Raw genomic sequence first — 17,498 nt, 5'->3', positions numbered from 1 at the left:
GGCCTATTTCGATGCCGAATTACGCCTGTGTGGCTGCCTGCTCAGTTACGCCGAGTCGTTTCGCGATGATCTGGTAGCATATGCTTTCCAATTTCGTTTCGAAATTCATTTCATTCTTCACAAAGGGACATCCCGGATATGGGCGACTGAGAGCTCCCCGCCTGATATGAGCGTTGCGAGTCATTGAGTTGAATGTATGGCTGACGGCAGGTTTGCCCATATTCTTCTCTGTGAGCACCCTTTCGAGAGCAGGCGGGTTCAACGTTCAAGCTTCTTAACTTTTGACATAGATTCATTGGCTCTTCGTCCACATCTACTAGACTCCGTTTCGCGAAGAATGCCGTTACACCAGCAAGATCCCGTATGTGAGTAAGTCCCTGATGATAGAGCATTTGCACCATCGTCTACCGTGCTCGATTTGGTGGTGAAGGGGTGGCGGAGTCTAACTGCTGTTGTCGATGGTCCTGTCGTCTTGGTCTCGGAACTATCAATACTAACCATCCACTCACCTGTTAGCCTGATGTAAGGAAACCACTGGGCAGGTTCAGGGATGGCCTTATTCTAGGAGATTCTCTCTGTTTCGCTTCAGGGAGCAGGCAGTGGGCAGTGGAGAAAATGTGAGTTTCTTTTTAGACAGCCCAAGAGTTCATTCTATTAACGTTAATTGTTTGATTCTGGATGGTCAATATCTTAACGGCTCTATCTTTCGGATTCGAGCCATTTGCTTTTATGAATTATTTGAACATTCAGTTGAGAAATATTTCCTTGTAGATTTATGAAATATCCTGTGTTTCATCCCTTGGGGCATAACTTATTTTCTACAAATTTAATATAACAGTGCAGAGATCTTCTTTGTGAAATGGTGATCCTAAAGTATACTTTTCTTCCCTAGGGAGATTCCATTCTGCAGCTCGTTGCGCCTGCAGCGCTGGAATAGTTTCTGATCGCTTGTGCATGAAACGGTACCTGCTGAAGCTGACAGGCTTTGTCACTTATAGTGACCGACGTCACAGAATAACTTTGAGATCAACGGTTGACCATTGAAGGAGGTAGGGATTGAATCTTGCAAGTGTCTACGGTAGACCTGAGACCCGGTCGTATTTCGCTAATGTCCATTTTATCCCATCGTCTTATCCATCCACCTATTCCAGCATTCACTTATCCGGGTCGATTGACTCAGGCCTACAGTACTAAATGGTTCGATACATCAAGTCTGAACTTGATACCGAGCCTAATACCTGGATGAAGGCATGCCTTCCGAGTAGTTTGAATTGTGTTATATTTACACCTGCTCATGACCTCCATAATATTACGTTGGAATGGTAGGCTGTCAGCAAGACAAACATCACGATGAAGCAGCGATGTGAAAAACCGGTGTAACTAGTTGCCGTTTTTGCACAAGTCCTGGGATCTCTCTGTCTGCTCTTTGAATAGGATTTTATTTCTCAGCTAACTATTATTGTTTACATCAGATTTCTGTAATTCTCTTAATTTAGTTTTGCATACAAAGCTGCTGGAAGCCACGTGATCGTATTCGCTCCATTCTTCCCACGACGATTCAACTTCATATTACTCACCACCACTAGCATCACGACCTATGGCCACTCCCAATATCGATACCGGAAGAATGCTTGAGAAGGCTGTTCATGAACCTGATGGACCGCTTCCTATTCGACGTCTGCAAGAATCGTTGATAAATCGAATTGCTGCAGGAGAGGTTCGCTTTTTCAGCCGGACTACGTACGATATGATTGAACTATCGTCTTCAGGTAATTCATAGGCCAGCATCTGCCCTGAAGGAGCTGGTAGAGAACTGTCTCGATGCGGGGTCGACGTCAATACGAGTCACGGTGAAAGACGGTGGCATGAAGCTTCTACAGATCCAAGACAATGGGTGCGGCATTCGTGTACGTTGATTTACATCCGGAGAACTGATTACCTGTTTCTCACTTTCCGAAGAGAGCAGACCTGCCGATTCTGGCGGAGCGGTTCACGACGTCCAAGCTGTCTACCTTTTCCGACTTGTCCAGGATTTCCACGTATGGCTTCCGGGGAGAAGCCCTCGCTTCCATTTCTCATGTTGCTCATTTGACCGTCGTGACCAAGACGAAGACAGAGACATGTGCATGGAAGTAAGGATCCCGAAATCCAAGATACTCGACACGGCTAATCTTTCTGAAAAGAGCTTCCTATTCTGACGGAAAACTCGCAGAGACGCATCCAGGGCAAACTTCTGATCCTAAGCCTTGTGCTGGAAATGATGGGACCACTATCACCGTAGGCACTTCTTACTTCTCCAGATTGAACTAACTCTGTCTTTAGATAGAGGATCTCTTCTACAATATGCCCACTCGGTTATCTGCCCTTCGAAGTGCGTCGGAGGAGTATTCTCGGATCCTTGACGTGTTAACCAAGTATGCTATTCACAACCCCAACGTTTCGTTCGTTTGCAAGAAGGTATCATTACCACATCAAGCGATCGTTCTTTGTGCGCTGACGGTGTCGAGATAGGCAGGCTCCGCCGCGCCGGACTTATCAACTCCCTCTTCTTCTTCAACGCCTCGAGCCATACGGATGCTCTATGGCCACTCCATTTCCAAAGAGCTGCTTCACTCTGAAGTCTCAAACAGCGATGACGATGGTGGTTCAGAGTCCTGGTCTGCCGAAGCACACTTCACAAATGCCAACTATCAGGCGAAGAGAATTATGTTCTTGCTTTTTATCAACCGTATGCGTAACACTTTTTACCGTGGGCATGGTCCGCTCATGTCCTTTTTAGATCGACTCGTGGAATCATCTCGGATGAAACGCGCACTTGAGGGTGTTTACAATGGCATCTTACCCAAGGGGTCTTTCCCTTTCATATATCTAAGGTACGTTGTTCTGTAGTTACACTTGCCGGTCTTATCATATCCCAGTTTAACCATTGATCCGCGGTCAGTGGATGTTAACGTGCATCCCACAAAAAAAGAGGTGTATTTCCTGAATGAGGAAGCTATTGTCGAACGCATTTGCGATGCATTGTTGCAAACACTTACCGCGAAGAATCATTCACGAGTATTTGAATATCAAACCCTGCTTACCGGCGGAGTATCGGACAGCCATAATCAGGTCATTTCTAAGAATGGCAAAGGAAAGGAACGCGAAGTTGACCCAGAGACTGAAGAAGCGGAGGAGAATGCACTATCATCAACTCGTAAGAAGTACTTCTTATCGTTCATATTATTTGACAATTATATCAGAGGCAGAATCTCGGAAAAAGACATACTCTCACAGTAAAGTTCGCACGTCCCTACAGGATCGAACTCTGGATTCAATGTTCCCAATCATAAATCCCGGCCAAATAGAGGGCCCTTCTGGTACTGCTGAAAATGTGTTGTCACCGGGAATGACAAAGACGCGGGGGATTAAAGAATCGGAATGTATTCTGACTTCTGTTCAGAATCTAAGACATAGTGTGGGCAAAGGGAAACACCGACGTTCGTGTCTTCTTATCTTGGCTTGCAGAGTTTCTGATCTTGGACCAAGTTCTCACTGAAATTCTTGAGAAACACATATTTGTTGGTATTGTCGATCTTAACCGGTGCCTTTCTCTAGTCCAGCACTCGACTAAATTATATCTTGTTAACCATGCGGCTCTTGCGTATGTGACTCATGCATTCATTTACTTCTCATATTCATCGTAGGGATTCCAGGGAAGAACTATTTTTCCAGCTGGCGCTCCGTCAATTCGGCGATATGGCTAAATTAAAGCTGGAACCGCCGCCGCCTCTTCGAAAGCTGGTACAGATTGCCGTAGACGCAGAAGATACAACGGAGGATTCGAAATTGACGAAAACTCAGATTGTTGATGTCAGTATATCACTTTTAAATATGATATGATTGCTGACTGAACCCTCAAACGTAGCGGATAGTCGATATTCTCGTGACACGGCGAGATATGTTAGCGGAGTATTTTTCCCTTGATATATCACCCGACGGCTTGGTTGAGAGTCTGCCCCTTTTGCTTCGAGATTACACGCCCAATCTGGACAAAGTCCCCTACTTTCTCATGCGCCTTGGTCCGCAGGTATGCACCCCCTTCAGGGGTTTGATTAACATTAATTTCTAAATTTTATAGGTGAACTGGACAGCCGAGAAGGAATGCTTCGAGTCTTTCCTTCGTGAATTAGCGTATTTCTATGTTCCTGGACCAGCGCCATGCTTTGACCCAGCCGCGACAAAAACGGACGAGCAAGAGGCGCAAGACAAGGCTGAACGATGGCAGATCCAGCACATCCTTTTCCCTGCAATGAGGCGCTATTTAATCGCCCCAAAATCTTTGTTGGAACGAGACGTGGTTCAAATTGCTGATCTGCCTAATCTCTACAAGGTGTTTGAGCGTTGTTAGATAGTTCTATATTTTATACGCAAAATACAAAGTACATTCTATTATTGTCAATAACCAACCAAAGTGCGTAATGTAATAATGCCAGTAATGTCCTGTAATACATGCTATGTGCGTGAAGTAAGAAAGGTATGCAATATACAGTGAAATGATGCTACTAATGATATCGAGAGCCATTTGGAACGCTATGGTAAACACTAGGTGAATCGAAAATAAAAGCATCCGCTTCATCGTCACTGTCAGAAAACTCATCTGATCCGTCATCTGAGCCTTCCACTGCGCTGACTCGGAAGACATCAACAAAAGGAGTTGGAGGTACATCAGAAATTGCTTCGGGAGCGGTTGACTTTGCGAGAATAGCAGCCACACGGGCTTCTAATCTGCGATTGGGTACCGACATGGGAGTTGGGCGTGAGGATTCGTCTTGGAAGAACGTCGTGAGATCGTGCAGATTCTGTACAAGGCCGCCTAGATCTTCCTCCGTAGGTTTGCGTGTGACGAGACCTTCTACCTCCTCTGGCTGGAAGTCGATACGAGATGGTCGTGAGGGCATTGAACATGTATCGAAAACGCCCATCATATTGGCACGACAAGTTTCACGCACGGTGTCAGCTTGGGCTACACACCATCCGGAGTCTTCCGGAACTCCGAAAACAATCGCTGCTGATTGGTCCTCCTTCATAAGATTATGAGCATGCATGCTCATCCTCAATACATGCTTTGCGGCCAGACCTCCAGACATAGTCATAGGCTCCTCCAGGACATCGAGTGCTTGTGGCGCGAGATCGGTCTCCAACAGTCGCAGCAAGGGCATAAGCATCTCTGATCCGAGACGTTCAACGGGACTCCGGGTTTGCTGAAAAAGTACTTTCACGATTTGCATTGCATGAATACGCAACCATCGTTCCTGATTCAACACCAATCCTAAAAGCAGGGTCACTATCTGTGTCCAGTAAGTAGCCCCGTAGTGCTCTCGCAAGCTAGACACCGATTGACGTAGAAAGTCATCTCGTGTTCTGAAATGACCTTTCGCAAAAGACGACATAATCTTTCCAATGCTTTGTCGACCCTCTTGTTTCGCCAATTCTCCAATGTTCTCGGCAAAGCGCGATAAATCCTCGTCAATTACGCCCTTATCAGAACTCATGGCATGAAGAAACCAGGGCAATGAAACTGTGTACAAATCACGGACACGCCCCTCTGTAGGATCAATTAGAGTACTGTCTTTGAACATGGCCATGGTCTGGAGGATTTTCACGGTCTTCGTACTGGTCGCCGACGAACGTAAGCCAGCAAGCAATACAGGTTGTAGACCGGATGATCCAATCCAATCTTTCGGTCGGTGATTGAGGAAGAGTTCCAATGTGGTTGGGTCATCAAGATTGACCCTGCTCAAGAGAGTGCTAACAAAGGAAAGAGCGTTGGAAAACTCTTTCTCAAGAGTCGTAGAGAGAGCAGCGCATGCACACCAGAACATTTGCGGGAACAACGATACGTTGAAATTCTCGTGAGCGGCAAGCGCATTGAATGTGAGAAGTATCTCTGACGCGAATGATCGCATGCCATCGTCAGGAGATGCTATGGTCATAGAAAGCCGGCCCAGAAGATTGGCGAGGTCTCCTATGGAGGTGCGTGGCATGAGTGCTCTGAAGGTCTGCAAGGATCGGAATGCGAAATGGCGAAAAGCACATTGAGTACTCCAATCCAGAGCCAGTGTACCCCAAGTTTCTCTAATGTCGGGACAAAGAGGCTGTAAAACGTCCAGGACTCGGTCACATAACCACTTCATCTTGGGTTCACATTCTTGGCTCGTCTCTTCCTCTCTCCAGTATCTCGTTGGTGCCTCCAACTCCATGTTCCTGATGGCTTTTTTGATAGCGGCGCGATTCCCATGCAAGGAACGATCCTGAAGCTCGTCGTAACCGGGAGCCCATGACCGCAGGATCTGGAACAACATATACTGCGCTCTGTGCCGCACAAAGGGAGTACGATGGTCAATGTGGATCAAAATGGAATGGAGGAGGACAGGTAACTGATCCCTAAGCTCCCAACACCGCTGCGGGGCGACATCAGCAAGGAAAAGCCACGCGAACTGGGCACCGCCCAAAGACAGCCGCGGTTGCTTATCTGCAAACAACGCATCCAGATCTGACCACAGTTCCATGTCATCGGCGGTAGGAAAGGCTAATTTGTGATCTATCGTGGGTATGACCCGCACCGGTTCAATTACCGTACACAAATCTTCATAGATAGCCCTCCCGATGGCTGTCTGGCAGATGCACGCGACAATGTTTGCTGCGCAACTGACGAAGACGATACTTCCAACTTTGTGCGACTGCTCCACAAGAAACCGAACAGTGGCATGGCCGTTTGCTTCATGGGGATGTTCTACCAACTTCGACCAGAGAGCCATGATTTGCTCTGTGTGCGAATTTGCATATCGTAAGGTCAAGCAAAGTAAATGGTAGAGCGCTGAATGGCCATGTTCGCGTAAGCCAATTTTGTCATCCGTCATGAGAGGAATATTGGAAATCCAGAATTCCAGACTTTGGAGGAGGAGGAGAATGATGGTGGATGATGACTCTGGCATACTTGGTAGCCACGCTCCCAGTTCCGAAAGTATGTTTAATGCCTCTTCGGGGTGCGCTCCAGCTAGAAATTCTGATACCAAAGCGTGCGCGTGAGTGTACATGGCAGATGCCGAGCTTTCAACCGTTGCCTCCAATTGTGACATGCTGAGCAGGTCAGATGTTTGACGATGAATTGCTTCGAGCATACTGAAAGCTTGTCGACGTAACTCGATACGCTGATGGCAGAGGTTCGACAGGCCTAGACACACGACCTGGGAAAAGGTAAAGCCATGGGCATCCGTATCATGTATCAAGTCCACGACGACCTCGAAGAAGCGGCTACTGCATGTTTCGCTATCATCGGTGCCAATCAGAGCTCGTCTCACTGACTCAGCAAGCAGAGCGGACTCTTTAGGGTTTGCAAGAAGCAGCGCTTTCAATGCTCGCCTAGAAGTGATTTCATTAAGAGTGCAGTTCCTTATTGTCAGATAGAACTCACTTTCCGCGATCTTGCGATGGGATGTGATCCGATGCAAGAATAGAGCTCAGCCGATCGAGGACAGCAGTTGCGGTCAGAGGCTTGAGATTCTCCGATGATGAACGCTCCAGCGGTGACCCAGACGAAACACCAGGCGGAGAGAAAGCCTTAGGCTAAGACAGAAATTCAGCACCACATATCAAAAGAGATGACAAGACATACACATAACGAAGCTAATGCGCCGACGGCTGCATAAGATAAGAGCTCCGACTCCTTCTTAAACGACTCGATCGTACTGCCGCACTCAGATTGAGAGTCCAACGCCGCAGCCCTTTGCATAGAGACCAAGCGCTGCTTCACTGCTTCAGGTTGAGGGCCAAGGGTACACCATTCCTCACACATCCTATATAGGGCAAGATGAGTGTTCCTTGGAATGAACCTATCGGAGCCTTCCAGCGTCGAAAGGCCATCAAAAAGCTTCTCGACGATACCGCAGAAATAAGTACGTAGTCGATGGAAACTGTGGCTGTCTCGATTTTCTGGGGTGCTCAGGAAAGACTGAGTGTTACGAACAAATTTGAGCACATTCGCTAGCGCGGCCTGTCTTCCCGTCGACCGCTGTTGTGGCAGATAATGGGCAGTCAGATAATAAATTCTAGCAACAGCTGCATGCAGGCGTTCCTGGCGACGACTTCTGTCACCAAAAACAACTCCCATCTTGGTATCATTAGGGGAGCGCGCAGCGAGAATGCCCATGTTCTGTTCCACCGCTACTGCTATGCCTGCCTTGCCTCGAGGGTCATCATACACTTGACGTCCTACGAGAGGACTCAAATCGTCCAGAAGCTGAGAATAAGCGCTGGATGGGAAAGAACTAATGCAAAGAACGGCTGCATCACGGAATGCGATATACTCCGAGTCTAAAAACGGTGTCAGATACCGAAATAAACCCCTTGTCGTCGTCAGACGCTCGCGCTCAAAGCTAACATCTGACGGCGCTCGGGAGTGCTCTCGACCTAGCTGTGTAAGAGCTGGCCGGGACGATTCGGAAAGTGTGGCTGTCGAGCTAAGAATCTTGACCCAGAGATACCATTGGTCAATGACAGCTTTGTTGTCCTTGACTTTGCGAAAGCCATCCGGTGGCCTAGACTGACCAGGCGAAACCCGCGTGTTTATCCCCGTCAGCCCAGCTAGATGTGACACGGTGGAATGATATCGGGAAGCGGCAAATACAACGGTGTCCCGGAACGTCGCAAGAGTTGGTCCTGCGTTATCGGCGCAGGTGTGCATGAACGTCGAGTATATGAATCGCCACAGCTTTCGGTCTTTGTCGGCCTTGCCTTCGGCCACCCTCAAGAGCTTATCAGTTCTCTTGGATTCCCCCCATTGCCGTAGACGATCAATGTCAACCTCGTCAAGGAATTCGTCGTAGCCGGTGAAATATGAGTTGTCCGTGCTTTTACAAAGCAACGATATGTAATACATCAAACCGTCAGGATGGTTTGACGATTCAGGCCACAGCTTTTCGGATAGCTGGGACAAAAGCCGTGCGATCTTCGCACCAGTATCGTGGATACCGACGGCCTCATGCGTCAATAAGAACATAACGCCCGCCTCGAGTTCGTGACACCTTGCCCAAATAGCTTTCTCTTCCTTGACGTAGGACTCCCGTGGCGATTGCATAAGATCGATAATCCATTTCTCAACAACTTCCTCCCACAGAAAAAGCAGCTGAACTGACTCGACCAGCAATTTATTCCCAATACCATCTTGCAATGAGCGAGGAGGGTTGAAAAGAAACGTGTTGTATCTTGCAAGAACTACGAGAGCTTGGACAGGATCTGCCATGAAGCGTCGCACGGCTTCACTCGCAATTTCAGTCAAAATAGGCTCGATGTGAACGACACCGCGCAAGAGCATGTCAACCGCGTCAGGGATAGAGATCGAAGAATGTCGGAATCGTGGCCACGTTTGAAAACACGCAGCCAAGGTGCTGATCTGGGGCTGAAGGTGGTTGGGATAGGCAATACGGACACCTTCCGGATGGCGCTTCACAACAAGGTTGTGAGGTTCCTCGTACGACGCATTCACTGTGTACACCCACTGATCATCGAGAACGGAAAATGATCCAACTGCATTAGAGCAGAACTTCGCTACAATGACAAGGATCGAACCGAGGCGATCAAACACGTCTTGCAGCGACGGTCTGGACAAAACAGAGGAAGGAAGCCATTCAGATGATGAATCATAATCTTCGGCGGAGACCGGGGAGAAGAAGTCACTGCTGGATGGCCAGGAGGGAGCAGAAGCTTCGTTTTCGACCAGCCTGAAGGACAACAAGATCGCCTGAATAGCAACGGACATTCGTTCGAAGGCTATGACATTTGCAACATTCCCCCCGGAAAGATTAGCGGCACAGATGGCAGATTCCTGGAGAAGGTCAAAGCAGAGATCTCTCCCGTAATCGAAATGTCGCGACAGGACGAAGTGGGTGATGTATATCAGTGGGTCCATGTCATCCTGAGAAGGAAAAATGGTAAGCCGATTAGGCGGGAAAAAGTGCTTCAGCAAATGGTCCAACTTTGAGGTAGTCGTCGAGGCAGATTCTTGGCATCGATAGAGGTACGTCCACATCAAGCGGATGACACCATTCATGACTGGGACTCTAAGAGACTTCTCCTGCAAGGGTAATTAGAAGGTGTACGATAGATAGAAAGAAATTCACCATGTACCTTGAGCTTGGATAAGCTTGATTCAAAGCACGACACCCAATGCTTCCGGAAGTAGTTCTCTGGAGCAACACATAAACTGGTGATAACCAGGGGAAACGCCACGTTCCAATACCGCGGTTTTGACATCATCTCTCTTGCTTTTGGATAGATAATCTCGATCGCCTTGGCCCACACGGGATTGTTAGTTTCGGCCTGAGCGGTCTACAATTACATTTTGAGATCGAATTCTGGCTCAGTTGTAGTTAGCCGCACCTTTCCTATTGGATGCAAGATTTGTACCAGGGTCTCAGCAAAGGCAGATTTTAATTTGAAACCGTGGGCGTGGGTAAACGACTTTGCGAAGGACTCTAAAAACTCGGCACCTTCCTCAAAAGCCTCTGGAGGCCAGACCTAGAGGATTTCTATGAAGCTCTAACCTTTTGAGAAGAATAAAAAGATCTACCTTCAATTGCACGTGTTTGATACCTCTAACGAGATTCTCAAATTTCATGTCATCTTTGGTAATTTGACCCTGAGCAACCGGCCCAAGTTCTGAAAGGAACCGATCCGTAATGCTCACGAACCTTTTCGTGAAGAGGGGGTCGGTTTTTGAGCATAACTCGAATATAACCAACTGTTTACCTGACATTGGCCAAATATCCCAGCATAGTCGCATATAATTCCGCATTAGTACGATGATTCGCAGACTGCAAGAGAAGTTTGAGGTCTGGCTTCTTGAACTGTTCGAAAGTGGTCTTCTCCAGACTATAGCCCAGAGCCTCTCCTAGCCCATCTTTTGGTAATGACTGTAACACTGCGACTAGAGCGCGGCACATGATATAAATCGCTGCGAGTGACTTGCGCTCATTGAGGAGCGCAGGAACGTCCGTTGTGCGCACAGTGCGCACAGCGCCTGGAGGAGACTGCGCCATGTGAAACCTGATGATGTCCGATCCCACGTTTTCCACTTGACTTTTTCGCCATCGCATGACGGAGTCTACGACAGGTTTGGCATGCTTCTGTGCAATCTTGCCCAAGGAATTTAGAATTCCATCGAATACCGAATCAACACCAGGTCCCATGAAATGGGTCAGCAAAGGTTCTCGTTCCTACGATTGACTCAGTAACAAAAAACACTACAAGGTAATCATGACGCACCAAGATCTGGCGTAGAAACGTATCAATTTTCCCTTCAGCCAGACTAGCAAACCGGATGAAGACTGCATGTAGTGCAAAATCAGAAGGCGTTTTAGGATCCATGACAACCTTGTCTTCTTCAAAATCTGGCGTCTCTGAGCGAACCATACCATTTGGAAATCGCGGCACGGGTGGAGGAGAGGATGAAAACTGCCCATGTCCATCGCTGCCAGTATCAGATATATGGAATATGGAACCGGACTGAGAGTGATACGACTTGGCATAGGAATGGCTTTTGGACCTAGCAGAAGGTAATCCGCGCATGTATCTGGGTTCGGAAGAAGCGGGGGTAGCTGGTCTACCAAACTGGGGGCTCATAGCTGGTGGTAGACCCTTTGCAGAAGTTGGCATCGGCGAAACATTGTTCAGGGAGGAGGCGGAGCGGTTGAAAGCATTCTTCAACACAGAATTAGACTGATAGTCAAGAGACGGTACGGGGGGTAGCTCCGTGTTCTTACCGCTCTTGAAAGCATTCCTCAAGGAAGCAAAGGAAGACTTTTTAGGAAAACTAGATGAGCTGGAAGCCGCAATGGAAGAATGTGACGAATGAACAAATGAGGTCTGGGACCTGTTGGGATACCGTGCAGTAGCAGAATTCGTGGAGTCAACAGACGTAACAGAGTCCCCTCTAGCATGGGCATTGAAGTAGCTTCTGTTGTCCACGGTTGGTGTCATTAGCGTAGGTGAATCCTGGCCAGAACCATTCGTGCTCGCCCCAAATCCTCCTCCAAATCCAAATTGGTTCCCAGCAGACCGACCGAACGGAATTGTAGAGGAGTTGTAGTCGTCATCCTCAAAGTCTATCGAGAATTCCTGGAAAGAACCAACAGAGTAACGATCAAGCAAACGCACCTGGAATCGTAATCTGAATTCCTTCGGACATCCTCAGTCGTCAATCAGTCGTGGATTGCGGGTATACCAATCCTCCCTACACGGCAGAGCCTCCCGTCCTGCCTCTGGCAGCGTCAAGCGACGTCAAGTCGATATCAAATGCAGCGCAACAGTAGACAAGGAAGAAATTCAGAACTTTTCTGCAGGTTACAGTTGATGCCTCCACTGGCAAACACATGCAAATTCCGTCTTCAATATGGGTCCATGTGTATATTTATTGGGCTTTTGACCCCACCCTATGCGCTGTACGAGATGGAGGCTTTCTTCGACAACAAGAACAACGTCGTGAACGCTCGAATTCGCTCTTCTGTAGATGAATCCGTGTTGTACACCTTGAAGACGACCTTTAACTTCCGTGGCCGGCATGTAACCATTCTTCAAGATGCTAATCCAGGGCCAGGCGGCGTAGTCACCGTTGGGGCAATACACTGGCAAGATAGGATCATAGAAGTACTAGGACACAAGAAGAAATTCTCCGATGTCAAGAGGCATGCAGGAAAGCCCTTTCGCAAGTGAGTCGTTCGCATCAGCAGCGACGAGTCCGTCTCTTAAAAGTCACCACTTTTGCAGGTGCAGATACTGGAAATGGGATGAGGGTAGAACCGAGTACTCGTTGAAGTATAACTATGAAGATTGGAAGGTGCGTGTATTGGATGTATTATTCACTGTGTCCGCCAGGGTTACATGTCGCTGTATAGGCTATTCTGCCGAATGACGAGGTCGCCGGAACTTTTGCTGTTCCCTTTAGACCGCATTTGTTCTCAAAAGCTACGCCGACGACACTTGAGCTCACACGGGAAGGGCTTGCGAAAGACGAGGTGTTTCTCATATTGATTTTTGTGTATTCCGAAGCCAAACGACAGGACCAAACAGTGGGCTCTTCTTCTTCTCTGACACTCCTAAGCTGATCAGGCTTATATAGAACAGCTCTGTGGGCGCGGGCTCAGAGGGCTGGTAATGACGATAATGATAATGACAGATGCTAGTGACTCAGACAGGCTTTTCCTGTCTTTCTCAGTGTACACTCAGACTCGGATATATCATAGAACGGTACATATGTAGTATCTTCATTGCTCAACGAACTTTGTACCTTACTATACCCTCAATGTCATGCAATTCTTCATGGAGTCGGGGCCAAAAGGGCTACAGTCGCACATGCAGTGGAACAGCTGTACATGGGGCCCTGTCAGTGCAAGATTAATCGTGAACATGAAATCACGCACGTCCCCAGCGCTGCATTACAAGCAAGAATGGCTGCAGGTGCAGCAGGCGCTGCGATGACCGTTCCAAACGTGAATCCGGCCGCCGCATAACAAGCAACGGCCATACCATTACAGCCTGTACACCGTCAGACAGCGTTCGCAGATGTCGGATTAGCACCCACCAGTTTGGCAGATACCATATGCAATTGGACCCGCATGGGCCTGGGGCGCAAGGGCCAGGGATGTGGCAAGAAATGCAAAGACTCGAGAGAGACGCATATCAGTTGACGACGTTGATCTGTGGGGTAGGTGATGGGGATTTTGCCCTTGCAACCGGGTTATTCAACGACTTATATACGGCTAGCACCTGGTCAGCTGTTTTTACGCGCTTTCCGTGTCGTCCAATTACGTCGAGGATAATAATAATAATGTTGCCAATAAGCGCGCCGCGCTTAGAGATTCGGAAATGAATTCTGATGCTTTAGCTACTGCAGCTGTCCCTCGGGGATACGCATAACGCAATTGAATGAAGACAACTTGGCAACAGAGTCCAGATGCAATATCCAAGCATGTGAAAGGTCGCAAGGAAGCAGCCGTATCAACGTAAACGTCCACTGCATTGGTATGAAGGCCATACTAGGACGGAGCTATCACCCAGCGCTAGTGAGGAAGATCTTTCATCAGAAGTCTCTGATAGCGTTCATACGTCAAGTTGTATAGCATGGTGAGTACAGCTTCTTGCCATGGAGCGCCAGGTTCCCGTCACTTTATCGTTTGACTCATAGCATGTAGCCTAGTGCACGATGCAAAGTTGGACGTTGATGGAGATGATTCAGATGAACAATCCTGGAGAATCAACAATAAGCAAATCGATAAAGCAACGTGTCCACGAACGGATACCGCGTGCCGAGCCATGGCAGCAGCGCTATACCTTCTACTTACTACATGAGGACGAGCTTTTCTTCCCTCTTCCGGTACATGGGTTCTGGACTTTCGTCGTCTAACGGTGCATAACGCCATATCCTCATTGCTCAAGATTCAAACATGCACATCCTACTACGGATACAGCCCTTCACGGAGTCGGCGAAAACAAAGCTACAGAGGCGCATGAAGCAGAGCATCTGCATACACGTGTAAATGTATGGCTAATTATACGGACGGAACCACATACGCTCCGAGTGCAGAGTTGCAGCTGACAATCGCAGCCGGTGCAGCTGGCGCTGCGATTGTCCCAAACGTGAATCCAGCGGCTGCATAGCACGCAACAGCTAGAGCATTACAGCCTAAATTTCACTATCAGGTCCGTACCCTTCTAGCCAGCGTGTTTGAGCTCACCAGTTTGGCATATACCGTAGCTGATTGGGCCTGCATGGGTTTGATGCACAAGAGCCAGAGATGTAACAAAAAACACAAAGATGGGAGAGAGACGCATTATATAAGTTGCCTGTGGTGTCAAAGAGATGCGGGGAGTTGGTCTCGCAGTCGGGTTGCCCGATGGCTAATATACGAACAGAGCCTTGCTAGCTGTCTTCATGCGTTTTCTGCATGTCCCGATGATTTTGGGGATGTGAATAACACTGGTAAGGGTGTAACGCTTGTGGGATCAAATTCAGCGCTGTCACAGGAGCACCATGCTATAACCCCAGTCCGTCACCAGAAGGTATGCATAATCTATGGCAGAAGACAACACGCAGTAGAACCTAGACACAAGATGGTACGGTGAAGTCCTCAAGGAGGAAGCAATGTCGAGGTTAGCGTACGCCGCAATTGAATAGAGTGGGAATGTGCATGCACATCAGCCATCTGTCAAAGCAGTGAAAGGATTGATCTTCGATTAGGTCCACATCTGTTACGAGTCGTTCCACGGCCCGATACTTTTACCTGACGTTTTTTCCTCTTCCCCCCGTCTCCCCTGGTTTAGCCCGTATTTGTTATTCCTACCGTATATATATGAGCCAGTACACGTAGCGTAGCGAGGGGTTTCCGCAATCGACTAGCCTTTACGCCTGTCAGTGACTGCGCGAGCCTCTCGTGAGAGAAGTGACTCTCGCCACCCTCTCAACATCACTTGAGTCAAAACTTCGTATTACATATGTGGATCCTAAGTAATATACAATTTCAAGTAAGCTTGAAGCGCTCCACCTACGACCCAGTTCGAGTTACTTCAACGTTCCGAACCTTGTACGTCGTTGTCCCCGTAGGACCTGGTGTTCCAGAACTGCCTTCCATCTGGTGGATACCAATGAGTATAACGCCCGATTCAAATGTTTACATAACAGACCTGTAGATTAATAATTCTGAAGAGGGGTATGAAATGAGTAGCAAATAAAAGGAGAAGGAAGGTGATTGACGAACAAGTACAAGGCACTTCCAACAAACCCTTCACCATATTGAGTGACTTTGAATTGATTATCCATATAAAAGTCGATCTTCACATCTTCCCCGTTCGATTCCGCAGTGAGGACCGCTTTCAGTGAATGAAAAGAGAGATCGGTGGGCCAGTCCACCAAAGTCGATTGGACTACTGAAGAGGTGTTGAACGTGTTGTACCAATTATCAGCAGTGCCTTTCCATTCGCCTATGCCCGTCTCAGGTGGTCAACTCTCAACTGCCTGTGAACGAGAGGAAAGATATAAGTTTGTGCCAGCGTCTTCAATGTGCTTACTGTCAACCAAAATGCAGGCCATGTGCCTACTGCTGTCGGAGCGCTGAATTCGCCATAGATTGTATACGAGTTTTTGGCGGTCACGGTGATGTAGTCTTTCGCATTGATTGCACCACTGGCGAACAGAATTACAGGATGAACGCAGGAAAGAAATCTTCTCGCGCTCACCTAGCGTAATGAATGGCGAGATGTGGATTAGTTGTGCTTGTAGGCGGGGAAGCATTTGATGTGGGTGTGGCTATGAGGCTCAGCGTACTTGAAGCAATAGCAATGTTGCTATGTACAGTCGAGTTTCCAACCATTCGGGCACCTAGAAGCTCGTAAATTGAGTACGCGCCAATTCATAATCGACTTACTGCCATTGTGATCTGATCCCCAAGGGTACAGATAATTCCAATAGCTTTCGAGCGTCGAGTAGGAGGAGAAGGAAGTGGATGGTATGACCGTCACAGCACCTGCAACGGGTACAAGTGCCGCAGCACATAGAGACACGGTTGAGAGCTTTATCCTGCAAGAACTTTGTCAGAAGGGGAAACAAAGCGAGGAAAGTAAGGCAACATACTCCAACATGACGGGATGACGACCAGAGAAGAATAGAATGTCCTGGTTTTAAACCCATGAACGAAGTCACTGTGAAAACATGTCATGAGGACGGCCACCAGATGGCAAGGCGCAATCTGAATGGCGACGGACCGTGCATTTATCCGAGACTTAAGCAGTAGAAGGAGGAGATTCACATTTATGGGAAAAAGCCAAATGACCATGACAGGACGAAAGCAGGCCTGGACAGTAACAATCTGAATGAGAGCAAACCGACCGTGTGCTTATTGCCGATTCGCTTACGAGCTTAGCCCGACTTCACCTGCTACCACGAATCAAGTCAATGTACGGTCAAGCTATAAGTTACGAGTAAGCCAAACAAATAGATAGGAGCGTAGAAGGAACTTACCAACTGTTTAGGCTTGAGTTAGGCGTATGCAGACATCATGAAGGCAAAGGCAGTCACAGCGACACTGAGCAACATGGCGATGATGCAGAATGAGTAGCGGCGGTGGTATCGCAACGAGTTGGGACGGGGCATACCAAATCACCCCGCCCTTATATACTGCAGAGATCGCGAGACGTCGAGGCACTGGCATTTAGTCGCCATTGGGTTCTCGTACGCATTTACTTGCATGTTCGTCCATTTCAGAGGACATTTCATTGTAGATAAGCTAGTATATGTCGTAGTTAGCCCTTCTGTCGCGTTTGCCACAGATGTAACCTATTTTTGCCACTCACTTGGGTTGAGTACGGCCCCGCGATTTTAAAATTATTGTGCCTCAATTCGACGGCAGATTCCAAGAGGCTGCTCTCCAAAGAACATCGGTACCATGACTTGAGCTGATCAGGAAAGG

At 48.0% G+C, this 17,498-nt stretch overlaps 6 protein-coding genes across 6 annotated transcripts; 2 read left to right on the top strand and 4 right to left on the bottom strand.

Annotated features, from left to right (window-relative positions):
* Nucleotides 1-1,551: 1,551 nt before the first annotated feature.
* BT62DRAFT_1075580 (DNA mismatch repair protein MutL) lies at nucleotides 1,552-4,485 on the top strand. The gene is made up of 13 exons (XM_043179129.1): nucleotides 1,552-1,717; nucleotides 1,770-1,907; nucleotides 1,960-2,132; nucleotides 2,184-2,277; nucleotides 2,323-2,457; nucleotides 2,512-2,728; nucleotides 2,780-2,873; nucleotides 2,919-3,196; nucleotides 3,243-3,479; nucleotides 3,529-3,643; nucleotides 3,696-3,852; nucleotides 3,908-4,069; nucleotides 4,121-4,485. Exons 1-13 carry the CDS (start codon nucleotides 1,598-1,600, stop codon nucleotides 4,388-4,390), a joined length of 2,190 nt encoding a protein of 729 aa, XP_043040326.1. The 5' UTR covers nucleotides 1,552-1,597; the 3' UTR covers nucleotides 4,391-4,485.
* Nucleotides 4,379-12,371, bottom strand: BT62DRAFT_1075579 (uncharacterized protein). The gene is made up of 9 exons (XM_043179128.1): nucleotides 12,196-12,371; nucleotides 11,305-12,143; nucleotides 10,789-11,255; nucleotides 10,610-10,730; nucleotides 10,420-10,557; nucleotides 10,168-10,368; nucleotides 7,658-10,114; nucleotides 7,457-7,608; nucleotides 4,379-7,404 (listed from the first exon to the last, which is right to left on the bottom strand). The coding sequence occupies exons 1-9, from the start codon at nucleotides 12,224-12,226 to the stop codon at nucleotides 4,545-4,547; spliced, it is 7,266 nt and encodes a 2,421-aa protein (XP_043040325.1). The 5' UTR covers nucleotides 12,227-12,371; the 3' UTR covers nucleotides 4,379-4,544.
* Nucleotides 12,372-12,486: 115 nt separating this feature from the next.
* On the top strand, nucleotides 12,487-13,142 carry BT62DRAFT_967583 (uncharacterized protein; the record flags this gene model as incomplete). Its single annotated transcript, XM_043188870.1, has 3 exons — nucleotides 12,487-12,746; nucleotides 12,805-12,889; nucleotides 12,933-13,142. The coding sequence occupies 3 exons, from the start codon at nucleotides 12,487-12,489 to the stop codon at nucleotides 13,140-13,142; spliced, it is 555 nt and encodes a 184-aa protein (XP_043040324.1).
* Nucleotides 13,143-13,156: 14 nt separating this feature from the next.
* BT62DRAFT_931391 (uncharacterized protein) lies at nucleotides 13,157-13,736 on the bottom strand. The gene is made up of 3 exons (XM_043186116.1): nucleotides 13,619-13,736; nucleotides 13,458-13,572; nucleotides 13,157-13,403 (listed from the first exon to the last, which is right to left on the bottom strand). The coding sequence occupies exons 1-3, from the start codon at nucleotides 13,713-13,715 to the stop codon at nucleotides 13,355-13,357; spliced, it is 261 nt and encodes an 86-aa protein (XP_043040323.1). The 5' UTR covers nucleotides 13,716-13,736; the 3' UTR covers nucleotides 13,157-13,354.
* Nucleotides 13,737-14,449: 713 nt separating this feature from the next.
* On the bottom strand, nucleotides 14,450-15,215 carry BT62DRAFT_931390 (uncharacterized protein). Its single transcript, XM_043186115.1, has 3 exons — nucleotides 14,772-15,215; nucleotides 14,608-14,719; nucleotides 14,450-14,557 (listed from the first exon to the last, which is right to left on the bottom strand). Exons 1-3 carry the CDS (start codon nucleotides 14,866-14,868, stop codon nucleotides 14,509-14,511), a joined length of 258 nt encoding a protein of 85 aa, XP_043040322.1. The 5' UTR covers nucleotides 14,869-15,215; the 3' UTR covers nucleotides 14,450-14,508.
* A 363-nt stretch (nucleotides 15,216-15,578) lies between these two features.
* Nucleotides 15,579-16,865, bottom strand: BT62DRAFT_980446 (uncharacterized protein; the record flags this gene model as incomplete). Its single annotated transcript, XM_043189515.1, has 7 exons — nucleotides 15,579-15,665; nucleotides 15,788-16,024; nucleotides 16,046-16,048; nucleotides 16,102-16,216; nucleotides 16,270-16,411; nucleotides 16,458-16,609; nucleotides 16,795-16,865. The coding sequence occupies 7 exons, from the start codon at nucleotides 16,863-16,865 to the stop codon at nucleotides 15,579-15,581; spliced, it is 807 nt and encodes a 268-aa protein (XP_043040321.1).
* Between the last annotated feature and the right edge of the window lie 633 nt (nucleotides 16,866-17,498).

Source organism: Guyanagaster necrorhizus (genome assembly GCF_019112545.1).
Source record: "Guyanagaster necrorhizus MCA 3950 unplaced genomic scaffold BT62scaffold_11, whole genome shotgun sequence".
Taxonomy (NCBI): Eukaryota; Fungi; Basidiomycota; class Agaricomycetes; order Agaricales; family Physalacriaceae; genus Guyanagaster; species Guyanagaster necrorhizus.
Note: the sequence above shows the minus strand (reverse complement) of the source record. Positions and strands in the feature narration are given on the sequence as shown.